A 27,474-nucleotide genomic window follows, 5' to 3' on the forward strand; every position below is an offset into this window, starting at 1 on the left:
CTATCTAGTTCTAGAACATTTCCATCACCCTAAAAGGAAACCCTGTACCCATTTGCAATCACTCCCTGTTCCCCCTCCCCCAAGCCCCTGGTAATCACTAATTTACTCTCTGCCTCTGTATTTGTCCGTTCTGAACACTTCATATAAATGGACTCATACTGTGACCTTTTGTGTCTGGCTTCTTTCATTCATCATAACGTTTTCAAAATTCATCTATGTTGTAACATATATTAGTACTTCATTCCTTTTAATGGCTGAATAATATTCTATTGCAGACCTTTTAAGATCAGGGGTCTCCCTGCAAAGACACGCACATGCTGCCTGCTCAAAGCAAAAGTATTTCTGTAACAACAGTACCCGGTCCACAGCAGGTGCTCCATAGAAGTTGACTAGATAAGGGAATGAATGAATTAATGAATGATAGTTCTAGGTGGCGCAGGCAGAAACAGCTCTGGGTGTGACACACCTGGGCTCTGACTCTGCAAGTCTCTTACCAGCTGTGTGAACCAGGGAGCTTTCTGTCCTCTCTGAGCCTCAGCTTCCTCTCTATACATGGTGTAAAACAGTAACTGTAGCCAAAACTGCTTCCAGTGTGAACCTGCCGAGTCAGGCAGACCAGGGTTGGAATCCCAGCTCAGTCCTTCCCCTCTGCGTGACCTTGGGAGAGACTTCATCTCCCTGGGGTCTCAGTTTCCCCATCTGTAAGATGGAGCAGGCCCCACTGCGGGGCGTCTGGGGACCCTTAACGTGGCACCTGGGGCGAAGTGAATGGGAGGAAGTCAGGAACAGTCTTCCCCGGGGTGGGGTGAGTGGTCGTAGGAAGAGGGAGGGGGTTTTAGGCAGAGGGAACACCCTCCCTCGCGCAGTTGGAGGCGTCGGGCTGACGGGAGCGCATGCGCAGAGCAGCCCCGCAGCCCCTTTATAAGCGCTGAGGCGGCGCTGGGGCGAGCGGAGCACAGGGCTCAAGGGTGGACCCGGCGCGGATTGAGCGCAGCCACCGCGTCCTTTGTGCCGGTTGACCGCCCCGGGATGCGTCCGAGCTAGGAGCCAGGTGGGGGTCCGTCGTGGGGAGGGGGCCGCGTTGAGGGAGAGGTCCTTGAAAATAGAAACAGAGCCCGAGATTGGGGAGGGGGGATCAGAGAGAAGCCCCCAGAATGGGGAGGGGGTTTAGAGGGGGAGGGAAGCCCCGTGTTGGGGAGGGAACCCACACTGGGAGAGGGCTTGGGAATGTTAAGGGGATTCGGATTTGGGGGCAAGGTTGTCTGGGGAATTCGGAGACGACCCCGCGATGGGGAAGGGGCCGGGCTGGGGGTGGGTCTTAGAATTGGGGAGGCACTGGGAACCAAGGCTAGGGAAGGGGCACCCCGAGTTTAGAGAGAAAAGGGGGACATCCACACGTTGTGTGGGGGACTCTGGAACAGGGCACCCCGTGTCTGAGCTGAGACACCCCAAGATTTTAAGTGGGGATTCCCAATTTGCAGATGAATGCAGGATTCCAGGCTGGACTGCAGCGGGGAGGAGGCCCCCAGACCAGCCTGAGCCCAATGGACGGGGTCTGCCCTGAGAGTAAACCCCAACAGGGAAGGGGTGCCCTGCAGTCTCCCTGTCTTTTTGGCTCAAGTCTTGTCACCACATCTTGACTCAGGGAGGAGGCTCTGGGAGCTCCATCCCAAGGTGGTCCCTGTTGTTCCCTGGGACTTGGAGTTGGGGTGCTGTCCCTTCTCCCAGGGAGCACGTTGTGTCTCTGAGGTTAATGCTAGTTGAGAGCCTCTTAAAGCCCCCAGTTATGGATCCCACGGACCCGTAAAGAGCACCCAGTCTCTAGGGGGGAGCCACCCCAGTGCTTCCACATCTGGCCACGTTCTCACAGCTAGACACAGATCCTTGCCTCACGCCTTCCGTTCCATCTGGCCACATGGATGCATGTGGAAGTCCTGGCTTGGCCTGGGGGCACAGGCGCTGGGAAGGAGGGGGCTGGGACCCCAGGCCCAGCCTGGGCAGGAGCAATCCCCATCCCTGTTCCTCTTTGTTCCTCTCAGCAGCATTAATGGGAGACAGCCAGGCTGAGGAGAGGGTTGGCGCTGGGCCCCAGCGGGGGATGTGGGGCAAGGGCCGGGAGTGAGGGCTGGGCAGACCATGGGACCCCAGACCCCAGCAGCCTCGTTGGCTTGTGGACATTTCCAAACAGAAGGCGTCCCCCAGGAGGTAGGGACTTGTGTGTGTGTGTGTGTGTGTGTGTGTCTACCCCGTACTGGGAGAAGGCACGTGCTTATGGGGGGACCCGGGGTCCTCTGTGACTCTAACGTGACCAAGGTTGTGTCTTTGTCAGGAAACTTGTGCTGGGGGCCACTTCACCAGGCAAAATGATGTGTGCCCACCAGTCACCAAAGCCACAATTTATCCAGCCTGGTCTGTGCCAGGGGCTGGCAGCTACGTGAGTGAGTGTGTGTGAGGAACTGTGTCTGACAGAGTGGCCTCATCGAGGGGTTTATGTGGGGAGCCTGAGACTGTGGGTGTGTGTCTTTGTGCAGAAGACGTGCTGCCTGGCTTGTAAGTGCCCATATTGTCTCTCTTTGTTAATGTCACTGTGAATCTGTGAGTGTGTGTGTCTCCTAGGCTCTGAGCCTAGAGTGTGTGGCTGTGTATGTGTCCCGTGTGTGCAGCAAGGGTCCTCTCCATGTGATTGGCAGTGTGGACCCTGAGTGGGTGAGTTTGAGATGTGGTCTGTGTACAGAGTTGGGGAGCTAATGGGAGAGACATTGACAGGGGTTCAGGTCTCCAAGGGACAACCTGGGATGATTTACTGAGCCCAGTTTCCTTTCTTCTCCAAGGAGCACACAAATACGCTCTGACTCCCAGGCCAGTAACACATACACACGTGTGCTCATAGCCCTTGCTGAGGGGTGCTTGAACCCACACATCCAGAGACTACACTGGGTCCCCTACGCCCCACCCAGTGCATATTCTGCTGTGGACCCTCGTACATGTTCACACACCACAGGGGGCAACCTCATGGATATCCTTGCCTGGACACACACCCAGGCGCAAACACACAAAAATGCCTACTGGCAAACTCACCCTCAGTGGCTTGAGGCAGGAGGTGGATGTGAGGGAGGAGGAGACACACGCGCGCTCACGCGCGCACACACACACTCTCTCTCTCTCTCTCTCTCTCTCTCCCCCCTCCTGGGCCACCCCTCCCACAAAGCCCCACAGGCCCCTACTTGCATATGTATGAGTCTCATGCATTATTAATGAGGGGACAAGCCCCAGACAGCTGTGTAAATGCTCACCTCTTGTGGCCCTGAGGAAGAGGTATTTTAAGAGAAGGGGTGTGGGTGTGTGAGGTGCAACTGGAGGGGATGGAGTGTGTGCGGGAGGGCATGGGGGGGGGGTGCAACTGAACCTTTTCGTGTCACCTTGGTGGACCACCATTGCATATTTGAGTGTGTACACAAGGCTTTGTGTATAAGAAGCTGTTGTTTAAGTGAACATTTCTTGGACTTGACAAGTCTTAGCTCATTCCATTCTCACAGTAACACTCTGAAGTATGTGCTGGTTGATCCCCATTTTACAGGTGGGAAAACTGAGGCACGGAGTGATGAAGCAGCTGTCTAGGATCATGCAACATGTAGGGAGTAGAGGCAGGGTTTGAAGCCAAGTCATGTGGATATAGTCTGAGCTCTTAACCGTACAGAGTATGTGTGTGTGTGCACGTGCATGAGAATTCTCTGAACTTGCCCCCTCCTAAAACTCTCTTGGGGTAGGCGCAGCCCAGAGTCCTGCCCCACCCTCTAATACCCATCCAGGCCTTGGACAGCCATCAGGGGATCCCACCCCGCTCAGGGTTCCGAGGGGGAGAAATGAGGACAGCCCGGGATGGAGGCAGAGGTTGCTGAGGTTTACAGGTCAGTAGTTAGGGGCACCGTCCCAGAAGCTGGCCTCTGCCCTGCTGTGCAGTCCCAGGAAAACCGCTCACCCTCTCTGGACCCCGAGATGCTGCCCTAAGAAGGCAAGAAGGAGACCAAGGGGGTGGGTAGTGCCACTGCGTTGCTGCCCCAGAGTTCAGCACCACGGACAGGTCCCTGGCCTGCCTCCCTAAGGTGGGGCCAGCTGTCCCCCACAGGACCCTATTCTGGACTCCATCCACACTGGCTCTTCTTTTATCAGGAGGAGGGTGCAAGGGCTGGGTTTGTAGGTGATGTTCTAACTTCCCATCTGCCCCCACCTTCTGAGCCCCCCCAGAGGGGGAAGGGAAAGGGGGCTCCAGAGGGGTGGGACGCACCACCATCCCAGGGTTTCTAGTCTCTGGAAGAATGTGAGGTTTGGGAGGGCACTGCTGTATCCCAGTGTTTGGAATGGGCCTTGCTTACAGGTAGTGCTCACTATTTGTCCACTTTATGCTCATGTGCCACAACCCCTATAGGAGTCTAGACCCGCAACTGGAGTTTCTCTGTGGACCTAGAAGGCATCTTCGCCAGTCAGTATGGATTCAGGGGGAGGATGGGGTGGGCGAGGGCGAGGTCCCTTCCTCCAGCTGGGACTTGGCAGCTCTTCAAAAATCCCAGAAACCAGGAATAGAATCTTGGCGACAACCAAATCCTGGAATTGAAGCTGAGAATCGTGTCAGTCAGCAAACCCAGATTACAGGCTGGCTTGGAGTCCAGTCTGCTGCCAGAACTGGGGACCCCAGGCAGACTAGGACTGGCTGCTGCTCTCTAGGAGCCCCCAATTTGATTTGGGAGGCTGACTTGAAAAATGGGACTTTGATCTTGGCTATGTTAAAGTCAATAATAATAATAGCAGCTGAAATTTACTCCTTCATGCCAGGCAGTTCTAAGCATTTTATATGTATTGACTATATTGACTCATCTATCCCTTCCAACTACCTCATATTATCCCCATCTGACCTGCAAAGAAACTGAGGCACAGAGAAGCTAAGCTACTTGCTCAAGGTCACCCAGCAAGGAACAGGCAAAAGACAACCCCAGGTTTGATTCCCTCCAGAACCCATGCTCTGACCATAGGACTTCACTGCTCGGATTCTGAAGTCAGTTGGTCCTGGGTTCGGATTCTGGCTCAGCTCTGGCTTGCTGACTGTGTGACCTTGAGTGACACACTGGCCTCTCTGAGCCCCAGTTTCCAGATCCGTAGAGTGGGAGGAATTGGTCCTTTCATGCCAAATGTCTAGGAGGGTTGTACTCACCCCTTCCTTCCTCTCCATCTTGTTTCAGGTCCAGGATGGGGGCCATGTCTGTCTGGGTCTCAGGCCTCCTGATTCTCCAGATGCTGCTCTTTGTGGCTGGGGAACAGGGTGAGTTGGCTTGTGGGTTGGGAGAGGTTGGGGTCTGGAGAATTGACAAGATGGGGCAGCTTTTTAACTTGAGAGCCTTCTCCTGCTGGTTCTCTGGCTTGGTCTGGAGAATAAAATGAGAATAGATGAAAAAAGTCTTTGAACAGTCAAAAGCGAACAAGACACCTGAGAGGTTATTTTTAGTCATTGCCAGCGGAGGCTAGAGTTTCCCGCCTCTCACTGTTTTGCTGAGATGAGCTGAAGAGAGGGAGAAAAAAAAGAGGGAGAGAGAATAGTATGAAGATTGATTAGTGATGCCTGCCATGGGTAGGACAATAGAAATAAAGGTCTGTGTGCCTCTCCCTGGCATCTCCCCAGTAGCGGTCAAAAGCCCAGACTTTAGCAATGCCTCCTGATTTGCTCTGTGGCCTTACGCAATTATAATGATGTCTCTGAGCCTCAATTTCCTCAACTCCCCCAAAAGAGGATGAGACATGGCTACCTCTGCAGATGGTTATGAAAATCAAATGAGCTGATTGCTATTTATAAAGTGCCTGTTATATAGAAGGTACTCCACAAACACTGTTTCTCTTCCAATGGCTGCCTATCACTTAACTTTTGGGGAAACCATGGCTCAGAGCAGAATAGTGACTTTCCCATGGACACATAGTGAGTCAGTGACACTGAGAGTTAAATCCCTGGCCTCCAGGGTCTGGACTTTGAGAGGAGGCAGAACTATGAAGGGATTCGACCCCATTACCCCTCTTCTGCTCACAGATTGGGTTTCAGGTCACAGATCTGTGTACGACACTGTGATGTTGTGTAGGCAACCTAACCTCTCTGGCCTCAGTCAGAGGGTCCTTGCTTCTCAGTCAGGCCCTCTCTCCACCTTCTCCACCACAGGCACACAGGACGCCACTGCTGCTGCCACTGCCGAGAAAGGGCTCCACATGCAGAAGGTGGGGTCTGGGTCGGTGCGGGCTGCGCTGGCAGAGCTGGTGGCCCTGCCCTGTCTCTTCACCCTGTGGCCACGGCCAGGTGCAGCCCGAGAAGCTCCTCGGATCAAGTGGACCAAGGTGCGGACTGCATCAGGCCAACGGCAGGACTTGCCTATCCTAGTGGCCAAGGACAACGTGGTTCGAGTGGCCAAGGGCTGGCAGGGACGCGTGTCACTACCTGCCTACCCCCGGCACCGGGTCAACGCCACGTTGCTACTGGGGCCACTGAGGGCCAGCGACTCCGGGCTCTACCGCTGCCAGGTGGTGAGGGGCATCGAGGATGAGCAGGACCTGGTGCCCCTGGAAGTGACGGGTCAGTTGGGGGAAGGGGAGGGGCCAAGGCTGGGATGGGGAAGCCCATCCACTGAATGTCACCTTAGAAATTACTCCCTGGGGAATTCCCTGGTGGTCCACTGGTTAGGACTCTGCAGTTTTACTGCCGAGGGCCCAGGTTGGATCCCTGGTCAAGGAGCTAAGATCCCACAAGCAAAAAAAAAAAGAAAGAAAAGAAAAGAAAAAAAAAGAAATCACTCCCTGAACAGCGATTTGCTTTCAGTTCTTCTGATGAAGTCAGGAACAAAGTCTCCATGGGTACGCCTCTCTCTTTAACATCTCTCTCTTTCTCTTTTAGCTAAGAGAGAGCAGCCTCTGGCTCAGTCTCTTATGGACCACAGCATTTCATAGGATTTCATAACCTTGTTTTAAGTCCATTTCATGGTTACCTACTTTCACATAAGGCAAAGGATATTGGCTTTCTATTTAATATAGGAATACAAATTTCCTTTTAAAATAAATATATGTTTTTAAAAAGTAAAGTTCTTTTTAAAAAGTGGATTGAAAATATAGATTAAGTAAATAAGTCATCAATGTAACCAATTCCTATATTAAATTGTTTCTGTTGAAATAGTCAGTGTAGTTTCTGTTTTCCTAACCAATCAAGATGAACAAGGCCAAAAAACAATTTTTTAAAAATTATTAAACAAAGTCCTAGGACAGGGCATGGCACACAGAAGACGATCAATTGATATTTGACAAATGAATCAATGAAAGGATTTGTGGGGTTTTTTGGCTGCGTTTTGGGTCTTCATTGCTGCGCGTGGGCTCTCTCTAGTTGCAGCGAGCGGGGGTTACTCTTAGTTGCGGCGTGCAGGCTTCTCATTGCAGTGGCCTCTCTTGTTGCAGAGCATGGGCTCCAGTAGTTGTGGCCATGGGCTCAGTAGTTGTGGCTCGCAGGCTCCAGAGCACAGGCTCAGTAGTTGTGGCGCACGGGCTTAGTTGCTCCAAGGCATGTGGGATCTTCCTGCACCAGGGCTTGAACCCGTGTCCCCTGCATTGGCAGGCGTATTCTTAACCACTGCACCGCCAGGGAAGCCCAATGAATGGATTGTTGTGTGGAGAATATCCTGTGGACTCCTACTGGGAAGTCAATTTCCCTTAACCTATGTTGGCCACGAGCAAAGTCCCTGCACCCTCTGTTCTGGGGCACAGTCTTTGCCCAGCCAACAGTGTCTCACTGCATATTTTATGGAGTCAACCAATCATCCCCTTTCCAAGGCATTGTTCTCAAAACTGATAAACCTCAAAGAAAACTGATAAGTCGTGAAAGAAGAGAATTCCACCTCTGGGTTTGGTTAGTTCGTTCATTCAGCCAAACATTTATTGAGTAGCTACCACATGCCAGCCTGGTGCTGGAGACACAGCCATGAGTGAGACACAGCTGCTGCCTTCTGGGAGCTCTCAGTTTGATAAAATGGAGCAAAATGTTTAACACCTTTGTTTTGCTCAGCCATTTCTCTCATCCCTGAATCAGAATTTGAGTCACAGTGAGCTTATTGATGCTTCATGTCCTGGCTTACATGTCACCTCCTCCAGGAAGCCTTCGGTGACTCCATTTCTAAGCTGAGCAAGAACCACATTTGGGGGCTTCCCTGGTGGCGCAGTGGTTAAGAATCTGCCTGCCAATGCAGGGGACACGGGTTTGAGCCCTGGTCTGGGAAGATCCCACATGCCACGGAGCAACTAAGCCTGTGTGCTACAACTACTGAGCCTGTGATCTAGACCCCACGTGCCACAACTACTGAAGCCTGCGCACCTAGAGCCCATGCTCCACAACAACAGAAGCCACTGCAATGAGAAGCCCGTGCACCGCAACGAAGAGTAGCCCCTGCTCGCCACGGCTAGAGAAAGCCCGCGTACAGCAACGAAGACCCAATGCAGCCATAAATAAATAAATACAATTTTTTTAAAAACCCACCACATTTGATCACCCATTGCTGCCTTTGCTTCCCCTCTGTATGCATGTACTTAATTCCTAAAAGGCAGAATCTCTCTCTCACTCTTCTCCATGCCTCCTGTCACCTCCAGAGCCTAACCCTAGGCATGAAGAGTGCTATCTTTGGAGTCAGATCTTTCTGGATATAACTTCTGGCTCTCCCTTATACAGGTTAATTGGCCTTAGACCTGTCCCTCAACCTTTCTGAGCCTTAGTTTGCTCCTCTGGAAATGGGGATAATCATAGGGTTGTTGTAAGATTTCAATGAGATAATGCTTATAAATGCTTTTTACATAGCAAATATTTAACAAATTCTAGCCCTTTATGGCCATTGCTATCATTTCTTCATCTGTAAAATGGGGGCATATCTGTCTCACCCCCCGTCATCATCACCCTAGCACTATGCCTGTTGCTGAGTGAACAGACATGGTACAGGGCAGTGTAGGGCAGCAGGTCTGTTATTATCAGACTGGGGGGGGGGCATTCTGCAAGAGCGAGGTCTGTTCTTGAAGATTACAGCATAAATCATCCTGGATATTTCCCCATAGGTGTTGTGTTCCACTACCGAGCAGCCCAGGATCGCTACTCGCTGACCTTCGCTGAGGCCCAGGATGCCTGCCGTCTCAACTCAGCCACCATTGCAGCCCCGCGGCACCTGCAGGCCGCCTTCGAGGATGGCTTTGACAACTGTGATGCCGGGTGGCTCTCTGACCGCACTGTTCGGTGAGGGGGTACACAGGGTAGGGAGATGGAGAGCTAGCCCCTGGAGAAAGATGGTCCTTGGGGGCCCCAGGAGCACACATCTGAGAGGGACCCCCACCTTGTCTTGTCAGGTATCCTATCACCCAGTCCCGTCCTGGTTGCTATGGTGACCGTAGCAGCCTTCCAGGGGTGAGGAACTATGGGAGGCGAGACCCACGGGAACTCTACGATGTGTATTGCTTTGCCCGTGAGCTGGGGGGTAAGTCTGGGGCTGGCAGAACACCCCCTTCCCTGAGCCCCATTACCCTCCCTAACCCCCATCCTTCCCTAAGTCCTTCCTAGCTCTCCTAAGTTTCATCCCTCTCTAAACCTGCAGCCATGATCTGAGCCCACCGGTTCCCTGAGCCTTCCTCCACTCCTTGAGCCCCTCTCCTCTGTGCCCCTTCCCTCTCTCTGAGCCTCTTCCCTCTCTGAAGCCTTGTCCCCTTCTCTGAGTCTCTCCCCCTTCCTGCCCCCCCTCCCTCTTCCTACTTCCCTCCTCACTGATCCCCCCTTATCAAGGCCCTCCCTCTCTCTGAAGCTCAACTCGTTAAGGGGCCTGAGTTACCTCACTTGAAAAGGAAAGTGAAGCCCCCTCTTAGCACTGCATGAGAGGTAACGACAGTGATGTTCTGGCGATGGGGGCACGCAGCTGCGGCTGCTGCAACCCAGATCTAGCCAGATCAGGGCTATTTGGGGTGGGACCCCCTTCCCGGGCTCCGTGGGAGGGTTCTTGGGGCCCCTCTGACCTTCTCCCGCGCCTTCCCGCAGGCGAGGTCTTCTACGTAGGTCTGGCCCGCCGCCTGACACTGGCCGGCGCGCGTGCCCAGTGCCGCCGCCAGGGCGCTGTGCTGGCCTCGGTAGGACAGCTGCACCTGGCTTGGCATGAGGGCCTGGACCAGTGCGACCCGGGCTGGCTGGCCGACGGCAGCGTGCGCTATCCGATCCAGACGCCGCGCCGGCGCTGCGGGGGCCCAGTCCCGGGCGTGCGCACCGTCTATAGCTTCGCCAACCGCACCCGCTTCCCGGCGCCGAGAGAGCGCTACGACGCCTACTGCTTCCGAGGTGCGCGTGAGGCCACGCCCTTTGAGTGTGCGTCCCCGGGTGGCCACGCCCCAAGGGCATGCACCTTGATACAGGCCGCGCCCCCGGGAGCTTGGCTTTCTAGTAGAGGTGGAGGCCAGGCAGGGGAGAGACACAAGAAAACTTGCTGCGCGGTGAGCCGCGCCCCCAGGGAAAGGTCGTACCCCTGAGACAAGCTTTCCGTAGGAGCCCCGCCTTAGAGGAGGACGAACCCCAGAGAAGACCAAGCTCTGGGGGGAAGTCCTGTTTAGTGGGTGGGCTATGTCTCCTGAGATCTCTGAGAGACACGCCGCTGGATGGAGCAGTTCTCACCTGGAGCCTTGCCCATGAGCACCCACTGGGGAGGAAGTGATGCCTCAACTAGCCATGACCCCTGAGCAAGGCCACACCCCCAGGGATGGGACCAGGGATGGCCTTCACCCTTGGGGTGGGGCCACACCCTCAGAAGCTGCAAACCTCAAGTCCAAGGAGCTGAGTCTTATGTGTAAGCTGGGGGGGGAAAAGAATCTCTTCGTAGGAAGGCCATGCCCATTAGGCGCTTTCTCTTCCATGGGAGGAGCCACGGCCCAGGTCTGACCTGCCCCCTGAGAGCTGGCCACTGCTCAGCTTCACCCACCAGCCAAGCTGTCTCTTGACCCTTTACTGTGACCAGTTGATTCTGACCTTGACAGTGGACCCCAGCCTGAACAGTGAGGATGATAACTTTGCGCCTCTGTCTCTCAGTCAGGGGGGATCCCAGAAACAACCCAGAGAGACAGAGGGGCTCAGAGAGACAGAGGTACATAGAAGATCTCTGCTGTAGCATGCTGGAATGTGGGTAGACTTCAGGCAGAACTTCCCAGCCAGCCCCTGGGCCTAACACAGCCTCTTCTGCTTTCTCCCACAGCTCATCACCCTACATCACAACATGGAAACCCAGAGACCCCGTCGTCTGGGGATGAGGGGGAGATTCTGTCAGCAGAAGGGCCCCCCGCCCAAGAACTGGAGCCCAGCCTGGAGGAGGAGGAGGTGGTCACCCCAGACTTCCAGGAGCCTCTGGTGTCCAGTGGGGAAGAAGAGCCTCTGATCTTGGCAGAGAAGCAGGAGTCTCGAGAGACCCCCAGTCCTGCCACTGGGGGCCTCACACTAGCCTCAAGGCCTGCTCTGGAGGCTGAGGAGGTGTGGCTGAGCACGGTGTCCCCCGCCCCCGGCAACGTGGAGGCAGGCACTGCGGTGGGCAGGCACACAGAGGCAACCCCAGCCAGCCCCATGCCCAGGAGGAGGGGGCGCTTTAAAGGGTTGAACGGGCGCCACTTCCAGCAACAGGAACCCCAGCGAGGGCTGAAGGGCGTGCTCCAGGCCAGCGTCCAGCCCCCCACCCCAGAGGTTGCTGGGAATTACGTGGAGCCTCCCCTGGCCACAGGAGCCACTGACGCCTTGGGGAGTGGCCGGAGCCAAAGCCCCTGGGCTGTGCTGACCAATGAGGTGGATGTGCCTGGAGCTGGTGAGTGGGGTCCAAGGGGGAGATGGGACCTGCCTGGGGATGCAAGGGGGACAGGGGAGGAGGCTCCGAATCACAGTTGGGTCCCCTGGCCTCACCAAGCCTCAGAAGACCCCTCTTCCTCAGGCCTGGAGCCAAGGAGACGATCAGCAGAAGAAGCTGCTGAGAGATAATTATAATTACTGTTGGTATTGTTTCAGGTTCCCCTGGTGGCAGGAGCCCCCCAGAGCCCTGGCTGTGGCCCCCAACCATGGTCCCACCTATCACCCTTGGCCTGGAACTAGAGGAAGCCAAGGGCCCCAGTGTGAGGCCAGCCACCCCCGACCTGCCCTGGTCCTCCTCGGAGGCCACTGCCTTGGCTCCCGACCCCTTGAAGGGCCCCAGCACTGCCCGCTGGGAGGCTTCTCCCACAGTCATTTCTCCAGACCTCCCTGTCATGGCCATGCTTCGTGGCCACAAACTGTGGCTCCTGTCACACCCTACGCCCCTCCCCACCGATGCCAGTGAGGTAAAGGGGTATAATGAAGCCATGGCCGCTGCCCCACCCTCCCCTGCCTCAGAGATCGAGGCCAGCCCCCAGGATCCCATCCATCCAGAAGTGTATTCCCTGCCCTCCTCCTCGGGCCTGATGGGACAAGGTGGAGAGGCCACATCCCTGACACTCAGCAGCCCTGGAGAAGGAAGTCCTACGGCTCCTTTGCAGGCAGCTACAGACACACGAGCTGGAGCTGGTCCTAACTCCTTCAGAGCAGACTTCGGAAAAACTGGGGGGACCAGCCCTACTGGGCTCAGCAAAGCTGAGCCCCCCAGATCCAACCCACAGGCTTCTGTGGATGGGAATGTGGTGGCAGCCGTCACTCCCACTGAGACGGCCACTGAGCCCATGGGAGCCAGAGGCGTCTTGGGGTCTGAGTCTGCGTTCTTCAACACAGCAGAGACCCCCACTTCCAGCTTGCAGGCCAACATGGATGAGGCACAGGGCATGTGGCGGTCACTGCACAGTGAAGGGCTAGACCCCCATTCCCCATCTGCGCCCTTGGGGGTCCCTAGGGTCTCCTTGATGCTCAAGGTCACCCCGCGTTCGGAGCCTTCGGCTGCTACAGATGGAGGAGCCACAGTGGCTCCCATGAATTCCATGGCCACACTAGACACCCGTGGTGCCGGTGGGAATTGGGAACCTGGATCCCACGTGGTTGAGGGAGCTGAAAGCCCCACCTTGAACCCTCAAATGGCTGTGGATACAAGTGTGGTGATGTCCCTCATGTCCCTGGACCTGGGGGACAAGGTTGGGGTCCTGGCCATGTCCACAATGGCCTCCTCAAACTCCCAACCCCATCCAGAGCCGGAGGGCCAGATGGTGACCCAGGGCACCCTGAGAGGCTTGGAGCCTCCACGTGAGGGCAGCCCCTCAGGGGAGCCCACTCTTCCTCCTTGGACACCGACGGCAGCCAGCAAGGACAAGCCCATTTCAGTTTCCTCGGGGGAGCCTATAGTGCCGTGGGACTCCCCCAGCACCCTGCTGCCTGCCTCCCTGGGCCCAGAGGAGTTTGAGCTGGAGGTCCTGGCGGGGAGCCCGGGTGTGGAGAGCTTCTGGGCGGAGGCAGCAAGTGGAGAGGAGCCAGCCCTGCCAGGAACCCCTGCAAATGGGAGTGCAGAGGAGGGTGAGTTGGAAGCTCGTGGTCTCATCCAGGTCACTGTGTTTGTGCTCAGGAACCAGGGGCTGGGGTAGGCCAGAGCTGGGAGGAAGGATTGTTCTTGGGTGCCTGGGAAGGTTTCTAGCAGGGGATGATGTTGAAGGCGGGAGGTCATTAGGCAGAGTTGAATTACAGAAAGCGTATTCCTGGCAGAGGCACTAGCCTGGGCAAAGGCCAGGAGGTGAAGCTGCGTTTGATGTGTTTTAGGCACAGCGAGCAATGAGGCAATGACGAGGTGTTGGGCGGAGTTTGGTTTTGGGGACAAGTACAGTCAGCAAATCATGTTCATGACCACTCTCAGCTGACAGTGTTGTGTGACGCTGGGGTCCTGCTTTCAGCGATGCCTCAGTCTGAGGAAGACAGAGCTGGTTACAGGCAACCCCCCTGGGGTGGGGCCGGAGGGAGGAGGCGTGGCAGGGAGGCCTTCCTGGACAAGTGTTGAATCGTAGCTGGAATTCAGTGGTGCAAAACGTGGGGGGCCTCAAGCCACAGATAAAGTGGGTGCTGGGAAGGGGTGGGAGTGGTGGGCATCACCCCCATTTAGTAGACAGCAAACTGAGGCTCAGGGAGGTATGTCACTACCAGCTAGTCAGTGGTCAAACCTCAACTGGCACCCAAATCCACATGTGCCTTGGTTGCTCTATGCCCAGCGGAGTCCAGAGAAAGCCATCACCCTGTTCTCCTGGGGCCAGGTCTGCCCGTTATGGGCAGCCTGCAAATTCCAGCCCTTTAGTTTTTAGGTCCTGCCATATTGAGCTATTCTCTCGGTCAAGTGAGCGTTAAAAAAAAAAAAAAAAACAAACAAAGAAGAAGAAGCTAATTAAGAGGCACACTTTTTCCGAGTTGCAAAACACTCTTATTAACAGGATTGGTTTTACAATCAATCAATAACACTTGCTCCTTTTTTTGAAGGCAGAGTGTCGTGGTGATGGAAACAGCGGATGCAGGGTTTTATCACCCACCCTGTCATCTCTGGGTTGTGTCTGGGGCTGCATCTTCTTTTCTTAGATGCCCAGGAGGCAGGTGGACCCTGGGCAGGGGCACTTGCATCAATAAAGTCTTATGTTTATTGGTGACTGCCTTTGTGCTTGGGTTGGTCTGAGCACTTTACTGGAATCACCTTGGTTAATCTTTTTAATGTCCTTGAGGAACAAGTTCTAGTACGATCCTAACTTTACAGATGGGGATACTGAGGCACAGGGAAGTCAAGTGACTTGTGCAGAGTCATGCAGCTGGGGAGTGTCAAGGATAACGTTTGAATCCAGGCTGTCTGACAACAGTCTCTGTCTCAATCACTGGGCTCTAAGATGTTTATTTCATTGACATAAAACAAAATAAAACGCCCTGAGGTCTTGGGGAGGGGGTAAGCTTGCCCAAGGCCAAAGGAACTAGAGAAGGAATGGTCAGGTGGGAGGGAAACCACGAAGAAGTGTGCTAAGGAAAGTGTGTTGAGAGGAGCCCCCAGGGCCACGGCTGGATCTGTCTTGGACTTTGTTGGTTTTTCAGCTCCAGACTCAAGCCATGGGCAGCCGGGGTGGAGGGAGGCAGCCAGTGCTGGGGGAGACCTGGGCGCCTACTCACCTACTGCTTGCAGCAGAAATGCTAATGAAGCCAAAAATAAATGCAGCACCAGCAAGCGACTGAGTCACCGCCAGTCCGTGGGCAGGTGTCAGCAGCTTGGGGCACCTGGTGGGGCTTACACGTCCTGGCGCCTGGCAGCCCCACGCATGTGCCCGCACGTGCCAGGGTGGCACCAGGCACAGAAATAGCCACAGGCCTCTCTGGCCATCCGTGGTGGTACACGCCACTGCCCCAGGGACCGGCTTCAGTCACTGCGGGCAGGCCAGCAGCTACCTTTATGCAGTTAGCAAGCAACTGTTGAGTGCTTGCTGTATTCCAGGCACCATGTTGAGACCGAGTCCCTTGTCCTCTGGCAGCTGACATTCTAGAACAATGCTCTAGAACTTTCCCAGTGATGGAAATGTTCTCGAGCTACGCAGTCTAATACAATAGCAACAAGCCATTGGTGGCTACTGAGCCCTTGAAATGTGGCTAGTGTGACTGAGGAACTGCGTTTTAACTTTTATTCCATTTTAATTAATTTAAACTTAAATAGCTGTGCGTGGCTGCCACGTGGAACATCACTGCTCTGGGGGGAGGCATGGATAAGAAATGATGGTCCTAATAAATTATATTGGAGGTTAGAAAGTAATAAAGACAAAAGAGAAAAGTAAAGCAAGGGATGAGGGATGCCAGTGGGTGGGTTTTGGTTTTGGAAGGGGGGTTAGGATGAATTTTAGCAAGCCTGAAGGAGGTGAGAGAGGAGCCATGCAGAGATCTAGGGGAAAAGCAGTTCAGGCAGACGGAATAGCTTGTGCAAAGGCCCTGAGGCAGGACCGTGTTTGGTGTGTAGGAGGAACAGCAGGGTCAGTGTGGCTGGAGCGGAGTAAGTGAAGGAGGGAGAGGAGGATCAGGCAGGGAGATATTGGGGAAGATTGCACCGGGCCCTGTGGGCTGAGGTAAGGATTTTGGCTTTTCCTATGAGGGCAATGGGGAGCCATGGAGGAGTCTAGGCAGAGGAGGGACATGACCTGACTCAGGTTTACATGGCCTCCCTCTGGCAGCTGTGGGGAGAACAACCTGTTAAGGGTGAGGGCGGAGTCCAGAAGATCAGGGAGGAGGTGACTGCTTGTCATCGTCTCAGTTTCTTGTGGGCCTCCAGACCAGGACAAAACAGAAACAAATTCTACGTTATAGGGCCTGGAGAGAGGGCCTTAAATGGCTTCCAGATCCCCGTAGGCCAGTCTTGGCTCTTGTACTGTCCTGCTGAGTGGCTTTGAGCTAGACCCTGCCCTCCTCTGGGTCTCATTTCTGGTATCTTGCAGTGGAAGACTTGACACTGTCCTGACAAGGGATAGGGGTCATCTGGGGTACATGGGGGTTCTTGCTCTGCCCCTCCAAGACTCCAGGGTGGTCCAGAGACCACTCACCAAGGCCTCTGAGGCCCTGAGATTTGGAGGGGTGACCCTCCTGCCTCCAGAGAACCCTATCCGTGTTAAGCAATGTTGAGACCCCTCAAGAGGCCCCAGGCTGATATACAGAGAGCCAGTCATGGCATTACGGTCAGGACTGGGAGAGCAGGATGAGCTACTTTTTTTTTTTTTTTTTTTTGCGGTACGCGGGCCTCTCACTGTTGTGGCCTCTCCCATTGCGGAGCACAGGCTCCGGACACGCAGGCTCAGCGGCCATGGCTCACGGGCCCAGTTGCTCCACAGCATGTGGGATCTTCCCGGTCCGGGGCACGAACCCGTGTCCCCTGCATCGGCAGGTGGACTCTCAACCACTGCACCACCACGGAAGCCCAGGATGAGCTATTTTTATTTTCATTTTGTAAATGAGGCAACTGAGATTCACAGAAGTAATTTGCCCAGGGTTCCCTAGTGAGTGGCAGAGGCAGGAATTGAACCAGCCTCTCTGACTGCACAGCCTATGGTTATTACTGCTATAATCCACCACTTCTCCACACTGTAACCACTGAGGTTGCATCAGAAGAGGCTGAGCCACAAGGACGAAGGAAGTGATGGTTCCCACTGGTCCCAGTGCCGTTCATACCCCATCTAGAACCTATGTCCACTTCTTTGCTCCAAAGTATGAGAAGCACAATGACCAGTTGGGTATTTCTAGAAAAATGGGGATAAGTCAAGGAGGGCACTTAAACCGTGTTCTATGAGAAGACTTCCTAAGAGAAGCTGCAGGAATCCCATTCTAGTTCAGTCCAAGGAAGGACTTTGCCATAGCCAGGGCATCCCACAGGTGCTTTGGCCAGTTCCTGGAAAGAGTAAGCTCATCACAGGGACATGTGAGAGGAAGTTGGCAATCAATTATTGGGAAGTTATAGAGGGGACTCCACAGAGAGGGGTGGAACGAGAGGGCCTTTAGGGGTCTGAGGTCTGGATTCCCTGGGAGGCAGACTTGGTGGTCTGACTCCTTCCCGTACTCCTGTCCATCCTGCAGTTCCCTCGGATCCCTGTGAGAACAACCCTTGCCTGCATGGGGGCACGTGTAAAGCCAATGGCACCATGTATGGCTGTAGCTGTGACCAGGGCTTTGCTGGAGAGAACTGTGAGATCGGTGAGTACGCCAGACTCAGGATCTGAACACAGACTTGTCTGACTCAGAGCCCTGGGGTCTATCCCAGCAGCCATCCCCATGAGGATCAGGGATCACAAAATGCTGGCTTCAGATGCTCCCTTCCCCTCCCTCACTCCTTGGTTCCAGTAAATCAGCCTCAGCAACAACCATCTGAGGTTTTATCCTCAGGTCTGAGGCTCTGGTGTGCTGCCTCCCATTACTACCAGGCAGGGGTGGGGAAGGGGAAGACAAAAGGATGGTAAGGCTCATACTCCCACCGGCAAAGGGCCCCAGGGGATCGCCTACCCTCTCCTGGGTAGGCAGGGGTATAGGCACCACCACCAGAACTGTTGGAAGCTAGCTCCAAAGCCCAACACAAGACATATGAAAAATTATGAAATTATAACAATAATTATAAATGATATAATTTCTTGAGCTCTTCCATTGACTCTACTCACAACCACTGCTGTGGAGGTGCTATTGTTATCACCACTTTGCAAAAAAAAAGAAACTGAGTCTCAGAGAGGGCAAGTGACTTGCCTGGCATCGTACATGCTTCAGGCCCTATCTACACAGGGATTGGGAGAAGAGGTGCTCAACTGATTGCTCCCTGTACCTACAAACAACTTCGTGATTCTGTGCAAATCCTTATAAGTGCTCCACATTCTGAAGACCCTTCAGCTTCGACATTCTATGTGTCTGTTTGCCAGACCCACCTTCTGTTTGCCAGACCCACCCACTGTTCTGGAGTCAGGGGGAACGTCCTGCACACTCTGGCTTTCAGCCAGCCCAGTGGCATCTCCTCTCATTGATGCTAATTCACATCAGTTGTGTGAGGTTCCACCCCCTTGACCTCCAGAGTCATTGGGCCATCAGTGCAGACCACCGCTGTTGTACTCAGGTCTGGGATAGATGGTAGGGTCATGAACGCATCTTCTGCCTGGTTCTCCATGGGGACTGGGAGCCACAGGGAGGCTGACCTCTGACTCAGCCCCACCTTCCCCTCCAGATATAGATGACTGCCTCTCCAGCCCCTGTGAGAATGGAGGCACCTGCATCGACGAGGTCAACGCCTTCGTCTGCCTTTGCCTCCCCAGCTATGGGGGCAGCCTCTGTGAGAAAGGTGAGTCTCTGCCGAGACCCCAGAAACCGTTCCAGGAGCAGGGTTGGGTGCTGGACCACAGGCTTCCCACACATGGAGCTCCAGGTCTCTGCCTCTGGTTCCATGGCCGTGAGTCAGACAGGCAGGAGGCGAATAATTTTCTTGAGATAAAATTCACATAACATAGAATTAACCTTTTTAGAGTGTACAATTCAGTGGCATTCAGTACATTCACAGTGTTGTACAACCACCACCTCTAGCTAGTTCCAAGACATTTTCATCAGCCCCAAAGGAAATCCTGTCCCCGTTAGCCATCACTCCCCATTCCTCCCCTCCAGCCCCTGGCAACCACTAATCTACTTTCTGTCTCTATGGATTTGCCTATTTTATATGTTTCATATAAATGTAGTCATACGCTCTGTGTCTTTTTGTATCTGCCTTCTTTCACTCAGCCTGATGTTTTTCAGGGTTCATCCACGCTGTAGGACGTGTCAGTGCTTCATTCCTTTTTATGGCTGAATCGTATTCCATTGGAGGGTCCACATTTTGTTTATCCGTTCATCACTTGATGGACCTTTGAGTTGTCTCCCCCTTGTGGCTAATGTGAATAGTGCGGCTATGAATGTTCATGTACACGTTTTTGTTTCAATACCTGTTTTCCATTCTTTTTGATTTTCCCCCCATTCTTTTTGGTGTACCCAGGAATAGAACGGCTGGGTCATATGGTAATTCTGTGTTTAACTTTTTGAGAAGCTGCCAGACTGTTTTCCACAGGGGCTACACCATTTTACATTCCCCCCAGCAACGCAAGATGGTTCCAATTTCTCCATATCCTTGCCAGCGCTTATTATTTTCCTTTTAAAAAAAATTATAGCCATCCTAGTGGGTATGAGGTGGTATCCCATTGTGATTCTGATTTGTTTTTCCTAATGATTCACGTTGTTGAGCATCTTTTCATGTGCTTGTAGGCCATTTGTATATCTTTTTGGGAGAAATGTCTATTTGAGTTTTTTCCCAGGAGGGAAATTTTAGGCCTTCCTGAGACCATTTCCTGAGGTCCCAGGATGCGGCCAGATCAGAGAATGAGATATTAGAGTTGGGATAAGAGAGAATGGGTGTAATGGTCTTCCAGTTGAATCTCTTCCTGCAACAGAGAAAAGAAGTGAATATGGGAGGAGGGAGGTGAAAAGGTGGGGGGACAGAGTGGGGGCTGGGGGATGGGCCCAGGGAGAGGGTTGATTTAGCCCCACAGTGACCTTGGATTGGGCCCTCTCTCTGGTGGGCTGCTGTGCTCACGGCTGGCAAGGCAGGCCTCGGCTTGAGGCCAGCCCCCTTCATGCTCCCTTTCCACCTCCCAGACACAGAAGGCTGTGACCATGGCTGGCACAAGTTTCAGGGCCACTGCTACCGCTACTTCGCCCATCGGCGGGCATGGGAGGATGCCGAGAGGGACTGCCGCCGTCGAGCCGGCCACCTGACCAGCATCCACTCATCCGAAGAACACGGCTTCATCAACAGTAGGGACTCTGGGGTGGGCAGGGGTGGCCTTTACAGTCCCTTTGTCAGGGGATCCCCCCCGGGTCCTGAAGATGCTACCTTTCTGAAGCTATGTTCATTAATGCAAGCCCTGACCACTTATTAATTCAAGTGTCTATTTATTCACTTGTCAGTTCATTCATTCACTTCATTCATTCTCTGACTACTTACTGAGCACCTGCTATGTGCCAGGCACTGTTCCAGGCACAGAGACACACATTGTCCTGTCCTTAGGGAGTGACGTTCTTGAAGAGGATATAGTCAAACAAGTAAATATCTAATTAAATAAGTCTATCCTAAAATTTAGCTGGTTCTCAGGGCACTGATGACAGTTAAAACAGGGCCAGGGGACAGAGGTTGATGGAGAAGCATCTGTGGTGCGGGGGATGAAATGAGGGAGGAGCAGAGATTTAGAGAAAGAGGGGTGTCCCATAAATTAAATCCAGCATTTATTGATTTACTCATTATTCCTTCTACCCTTTTTCATCCATTTATTTATTCACATTTTCCCCATCCCATCCCCTGTTAATTCTTTAATTTGTTCATTCCCTGGTTCACTGGCTTTTTTCCTCTATGTAATCAAACACAGATGCATCCAGCTGCTTCCTCCTCAGTGACTGAATGGCTCATTTAGATTCACCTGCCTGCCCTGTCAGCCTTGCTCGCTGGCTCTCTTAGCCCCTGCTCTCTCACTTCTGCAAAGATCCGACTTGTTTTTATCGTTTTCTCTGGCCTTTTGTTTAAGCCACAAATTGTGACAAGGCCAGGAGCCTAATTCCAGCCCTTTCCATGCCCCAACCCCACTCCCCAAGTATGAGGCCAGCCAGAGCCTCAGCCTGCTAGGAAATGGGGGGATGTGGCCTCCAGCCCATGCCCCCCAGGCTGGCAGAGGGGCTGGGGTCCTCCCCTCCAGCTCAAACCCAAAACTGGGGGAGGGGCTCTGGGTACCCCCCCTCCATTCTCATCTTCATCCACTTCCCCTTCCAGCCCACCTTCAGGCTGGGGAGGGGGCTGAGTCTCCCCTCCCACACCCCCCACCTGGCCTCCAGCCAGCAACCTAGGCTGGGGGAGGTGCAAGTACCCAGCCCTCACGACACCCCACACCCCACAGGTTTTGGGCGTGAAAACACGTGGATCGGCCTAAACGACAGGATCGTGGAGAGGGATTTCCAGTGGACGGACAACACGGGGCTGGTGAGTGGTGGCAGCCTGGGGGCCTGGGTCCCTGCCGTCAGACTGTTGACTTGGGCCCTGCCTAGAATGGAGAGTTCTGGGTAAGCTGCAATGACCCGGCCCTTTGACTTCACTTTAGTAAATCTTATATTATATCTTTTTCACCACAATTAGAAAAGAAATCCACCTCCTCTCCTCTGCCATGAGAACTGGCCCCGGCCCACTCTCTGACTACACTTGAACTGGATCAAGCAGCCCCGCCCTCCTGGCCTCTGTTCTGTTCCTCAGACAGGACAAGCTCAGTCCTGCCTCAGGGCCTTTGCATTAGCTATTCCCTCTGCTTAGAACTCTGTTCCCTGCCTGCGTTGTTCTTATCCTTGAGTCTTCCTTCAGCTCTCCTGTTGCCTCCTCAGGGAAGCTCTCCTGGACTTCCAGTCTGAGGTCACCTTTTTGTTCAACTATTTATCTAACAATGAGTGACCCATATGGAAAACAGACTGTCAGGGAGTGAGCTGGGGCAGGAGGACCAGGGAAGAGGGCACCACAGCCTCGCAGCTAGAGGAGGGTTGACTTGGACTGTAGTGGCAGCCACCCTCAGGGCAGGCAGAACAGTGCTCATTGTAGAGATGGAAACACTGAGTCCCTAAGAGTTTGAGTGGTCTGGCCAGGGGAATCCCACAGTACCAGTGCCAGAGCCTGGGACAGGCTGCATGTCCCCTGAGCACCCCCTGCTCCCCATTCTTACAGCAATATGAGAACTGGAGGGAGAACCAGCCCGACAATTTCTTCGCGGGTGGGGAGGACTGTGTGGTGATGGTGTCACATGAGAGTGGGCACTGGAATGATGTCCCCTGCAACTACAACCTCCCCTATGTCTGTAAGAAGGGCACAGGTATGCTGCTACTCTCCCTCCCACCCCTTCTCCCCCAACCTTCCCTCCTGCCGGTCACTGGTTCGTTGTTTTATTTAAGTTTGTAAATGTAGGAGTCAGTCCAGCCCAGTTTTCACTCTTTAGAACTATGTGAGGGTACCCGTTTTTCCCCCACCCTTGCCAACTCTGTGTTACCAAACTTTTTGTTCTTTGTTCATCTAAGTCCTGAAAAACAGTATCTCATTGTCATCATAGTTTGCACGTCTTCGAGGATGAGAATAACCAGCTCTTCATATGTTGATAAGCTGTTTATATGTATTTGATTTCCTGTGACCTACCAGTTCATTTCCTTTGCCTAATTTTCTATCAGTTCATTGGTCTTATTGATTTGTAAGAGCTCTTTACATATTAAGGAAACATATATATGTATAGGTATATTCTCAAGTCCACCTTTCTTATACTTTTCTTCATCCTTGCTTCTGTTTCTTTGCCAATTTTCATATCCTTTTTTCCATTCATTTGCTCAGATTATTCTTGCCTCCCATCTCCTTCATTCCCATCATGCACAAGAATTAGGGGGTGGGATGTGTCCAGGAGGATGTGTCCCTCAGCATCTCCTGGTTTGGGTGGAGGAGACATTCACTTCTAGCCCTTTGAGGTCACAGCTGGGCAAAAGGTGGGACCTGTTGAGGGTTCATCTCAACAAGAGATGAAACCAGTTCAGCCCCAGTCCCATACACTTCTTTAACTGGAGGTTCCTCTGTCCCCAGTGCTGTGTGGTCCCCCTCCAGCAGTGGAGAACGCCTTGCCCATCGGTGCCCGCAAGGCCAAGTATAATGTCCACGCCACTGTACGCTACCAGTGCGACGAAGGATTTGCCCAGCACCATGTGGCCATCATCCGATGCCGGAGCAATGGCAAATGGGACCGGCCCCAAATTGTCTGCACCAAACGTAAGTGGCTTCTGCCAGACACCCCAACAAAAGTTTCCAGCTACTTGTAGTCTCCAATTAAGCATCTCATGACTACACACATTGATCTGGTTGAATGTCTGCCTGATAATATGGCCTTGCAGATAAGTGAGAACTTACTAGCTTGCCTGGTGTTCCCTCCATTTCCCCCTCCCCCGAGGAAGCCTGTTCCATCAGGCCACCCACCTCTCATCAGCTTTTGCCACGTCCCTGTCGTCCCTCACTTCCCCGCAGCCAGACGATCCCATCGGATGCGGCGACACCATCACCACCACCAACACCACCACCAGCATCACCACCACAAATCGCGCAAGGAGCGCAGAAAACACAAGAAACACCCAGCAGAGGACTGGGAGAAGGAAGAAGGGAATTTCTGCTGAAGAACCAGGCAAAAGAAAGCACAATCCCCTTCCCACACCTGCCCTGGAGCCTTCACCTGGGGAGGCAGAGCCCAGAGAGAAACAAGAGGGTCCGGAAGCCCCTGAGTCCCAAACCGCATACCCCCATACATAACCATTTGTAAAAAGCTCCTCTCTCCTTTTTCTTACATATACAAGGTCCTCTTGGCAGGTGTAGCCATGTGTCTGAAAAGTCAGTTCTAGTCAGGCTGAACTCTGGGCGCATCTCTCAGTGGAGGGAAGCACAATCGGCAAAGATTATTCTTTGCACTGGTTTAGTCTTTTGTTGGCAAGGCTGACTGCCAGTTGTGGAAATAAGGCTGTGATAAGGGTGCAAGAATGTGTGTTTGGATTCGCACTAAGGAATTGCTTTTACCACCAGAGGTTCAGATTTAGTAAACTGTCAGATGTCCTAAATGCAGGCTGAAGCCTATAGTGAAGGTCACTGGCTTTGGGAGTAGAAAATTACATGGACGCACACGGCTTGAACTTGATGACAGCTCTTCCTTCACCTTGGACTTCAGCCTAAGTCAGTCCTTAGTCTTAGTGGATGAACTGAGTGTGGAATTCCTATGTATTGAATTTTAGGAATGTTTTTAGAACAGCATCCCTCCGTGCCCTCAGAGTTAGGGGTCAGAATAGTCAGAGGAATTTGTGGGCAATGAGGGGAAGCTGTATTGCTTGCCCTCTCAGGTCTAGTCCAGTGCTGAGATTTGGTGGTTCTGCATGTGTGGTGAATTTTATACACACACACACACACACACACACACACACACACACAGATGAGAGGATGTTTAGGGCTCAACGAACCCAGATTTCTTCCCCCTCCATCTCTCAGGGAGACAAAGAACCTCCTTCCTGGGCCAAGGAGGTGCCAAGTTTTCTAGCTCGTTGCCCATATCCATCCCTCAAGCAGACATTGGTAATGCCCCTGCCATGGGTCCCACCCCTACCCCTACTCTATTCCTGTCTCCTCCATTCATCGCCTGGTGGACTAGAAATGCTTAAAACTTGAAGTAGTGACATCTACCTGCGGTCATGTAGAGAGATGAAACACACACACACACACACATTTTTCTCTTAGTTTTTTAATTTTTTAAGCAGTAAAGAACTCACCTTGCCTTCCTCCCCAGAATCTGAAACCTGTAAAAACTTTCCCCAAGCCGGAAGTCGGGATTCAGCTTCCTGATCTCTGGCGGAAAGAGCCACAGCTTTTCCTCCACATCCTTTGTCAACTCTCAACCTCTCTAGTCTGGGTAACATCTGTGGATTAGTGTTAAAAACCACAGTGGAGAATGGCCCTCTGCAGGAAAGAAAAATAAGCAAATATACAGTCCATCTAAGGGTTCAGTAGAGAAAGAAATGTGTTGGCTTAGCCTATATTCCTCCTGGGAAGTACTAATCATAATTGACAACTATGGAGTAGGTACCATGCTAAGGACTTACACTGCCTCCATGAATCTTCTCAACAGCCCAGTGACTTAGGAACCATTACTTTCCCATTTTACACAAGACAAAACTGAGGCTCAGATAAGAGAAAGGCACTGGCTTGCAAGACAGGAATAAGGATTCGGTCCTGCCTCTGGCTGACTCCTAACCCTGCTCTCTATTCTGGGGGGAAGGAATTGAACCATAATCATGCTCTAACACACAGGAAGATTTAGGAAAAGATTGAGAAGTGCAAACTAGACCTGCATCCTTGACCATGGTCTTTAGTGTCCCCTGCTATAGACATTATCCACTGTCCCATGTTATGGTTATTGTTGAGAAAACCCAGGGATATAGGTTTGCCTTCTAGGTTTGATAATTCCTCTTGGTTTAAGAAATATAAAAACAATAACACATCTTCAGTCATCCATGTCACAAAAGAATTTTCCTTTGTTTGGAGTGGGGGGCTCTGGGGATGCAACTTTTTTGGGGGTGTCTTGGTTTATGCTCCTTACCCTTGACCACCTCAGCCCCTCGCCCTGCCCCCACCCCAGCTCCATGGTGGGAGGGGGCTCTGATATTTTCTAAGGTGGGTGGTTTGTCTCTTGGTCTTTCCCTTTGAGATGTGCGTGTGTGTTTGCGTGTGCCGCATGTGTGGCATGCGTGTGAGTGTGTGTGCGCGTGAACAGCTTTGGATTCTGTTGGTTATGCTGTCAGCTGCCGTGTTCCGTGGGTCTGTGGTATCTGACACTATGGACATTAATGTACTCCTTGGACATTTTAATAAAATTTTTTAACAGTTCAACCTGCCTCCTGACACCTTCCTTCATTCATTTACTCAACAAGGACTTACTGGGCAGCTGTTATATGCCGTGTACTGTGCTGGTTGCTGGGGAGATAGTGGTGGACAGAACAGATGTGACCCCTGGGAGGTGGTCAGGGGAGACTTCTTAGAGGAGGCGAATGGAATCTAAAGGATGAATAGCATTAACTAGACAAAGAAGGGAAGAAAGGAAGAGAGTTTCAGGCAGAGGGAAGAGTAAAAGTGAAAATCTTCTTGCAGAAGGGAACATGGTTCATTTGAGAAACAGCAAAGAGTCCATAGCGGCTGGAGCGGAGTGACAGAGGTAGACAGTGGAGGGAGATGAGGTCAGAGAGGCAGAGGATGGATCACTCAGGGCAATATGGGCTGTAATGAGAAGTTTGGGTTTTATTCTAAAACAATAGTGGCAACATAAACAAGGACAAAAGGTGAATGCCAAGCTTGGAAACAATCCTTCAAATCAGAGATAAAGGAATTTTGCCTTAATATATGAAGAGCTCCTACAAATCAATACGAAAAACCCCAATAATCCAATAGCCAAATGGGCACAGGATATGAACAAAAAGCTCAAAGAAAAGGACAGATGGCTCTTAAACTACAACATATGCTCAACAAAATAATACACAATTTTCAGATCACCAAGATACACAAATAAGGACATATAAATAAAAGGGAATAAACGAATAAATCTCACAAGAGAGGGGCCTTGCATATTTCAATGATGACAATGTACCTGAACTGAGAATAATTTATGATTTACTCAACTTCCTGCATCTAAAGTCAAAGTGGAGGATAGTCAGCTTCATAGAACAGGTGAATTGCAAGTGACAACCACAATGAGTTATTATTTTTCACCTATCAGGTTGGCTAAGGTAACAAGTGATAACACATGATGCTACTGAGGACATATGGAAATAGGTAGGTACATCTGTTACTGATGGGCTATAAATTGGCCCCACCTCTAAGAAGAGTTGGAGATCACTAACAAAACGGCCAGCAAGTTTTGACGCCTTGATCAAACAATTCCTGCTATCATCCTCCAGTTATACTTGCACTTATGTGATGACCATGGTACTTATTACTAACAGCAAAATATGGGAAACAATGTAAATGTCCACCATTAGGAGACTGATTACAAAGATTATGGTGCATCCAAACAGGGACTACTTTGCCAAACTTCAAAAGAATGCTGGTTGGGCTTCCCTGGTGGCGCAGTGGTTGAGAGTCCGCCTGCCGATGCAGGGAACACGGGTTCGTGCCCTGGTCCGGGAGGATCCCACATGCCGTGGAGCGGCTAGGCCCGTGAGCCATGGCCGCTGAGCCTGCGCGTCCGGAGCCTGTGCTCCGCAACGGGAGAGGCCACAACAGTGAGAGGCCCATGTACCGCAAAAAAAAAAAAAAAAAAGAATGCTGGTGGGGGAAGGGGGCGGATTTTTACATGCTGAAGGAAACCAGTCCCCAAATATATTGTTAAATAAGA

The 27,474-nt window shown here is 52.4% G+C and overlaps 1 protein-coding gene across 2 annotated transcripts; it reads left to right on the forward strand.

The window, feature by feature from the left end:
• Positions 1-916: 916 nt before the first annotated feature.
• NCAN (neurocan) lies at positions 917-25,976 on the forward strand. 2 transcript variants are annotated; one of them, XM_060296942.1, is made up of 15 exons: positions 917-1,051; positions 5,235-5,314; positions 6,197-6,604; positions 9,112-9,286; positions 9,397-9,524; positions 10,076-10,369; positions 11,274-11,870; positions 12,068-13,528; positions 17,576-17,692; positions 18,702-18,815; positions 20,153-20,311; positions 21,442-21,524; positions 22,251-22,395; positions 23,145-23,327; positions 23,580-25,976. In XM_060296942.1, the coding sequence occupies exons 2-15, from the start codon at positions 5,242-5,244 to the stop codon at positions 23,723-23,725; spliced, it is 4,083 nt and encodes a 1,360-aa protein (XP_060152925.1). In that variant the 5' UTR covers positions 917-1,051; positions 5,235-5,241; the 3' UTR covers positions 23,726-25,976. The 2 variants fall into 2 exon arrangements, with proteins under 2 accessions (XP_060152925.1, XP_060152926.1); XM_060296943.1 differs by having other exon boundaries at positions 13,208-13,528.
• Positions 25,977-27,474: the final 1,498 nt, after the last annotated feature.

The sequence above is a fragment of the Globicephala melas genome, chromosome 3 (genome assembly GCF_963455315.2).
Source record: "Globicephala melas chromosome 3, mGloMel1.2, whole genome shotgun sequence".
Lineage (NCBI taxonomy): Eukaryota > Metazoa > Chordata > Mammalia > Artiodactyla > Delphinidae > Globicephala > Globicephala melas.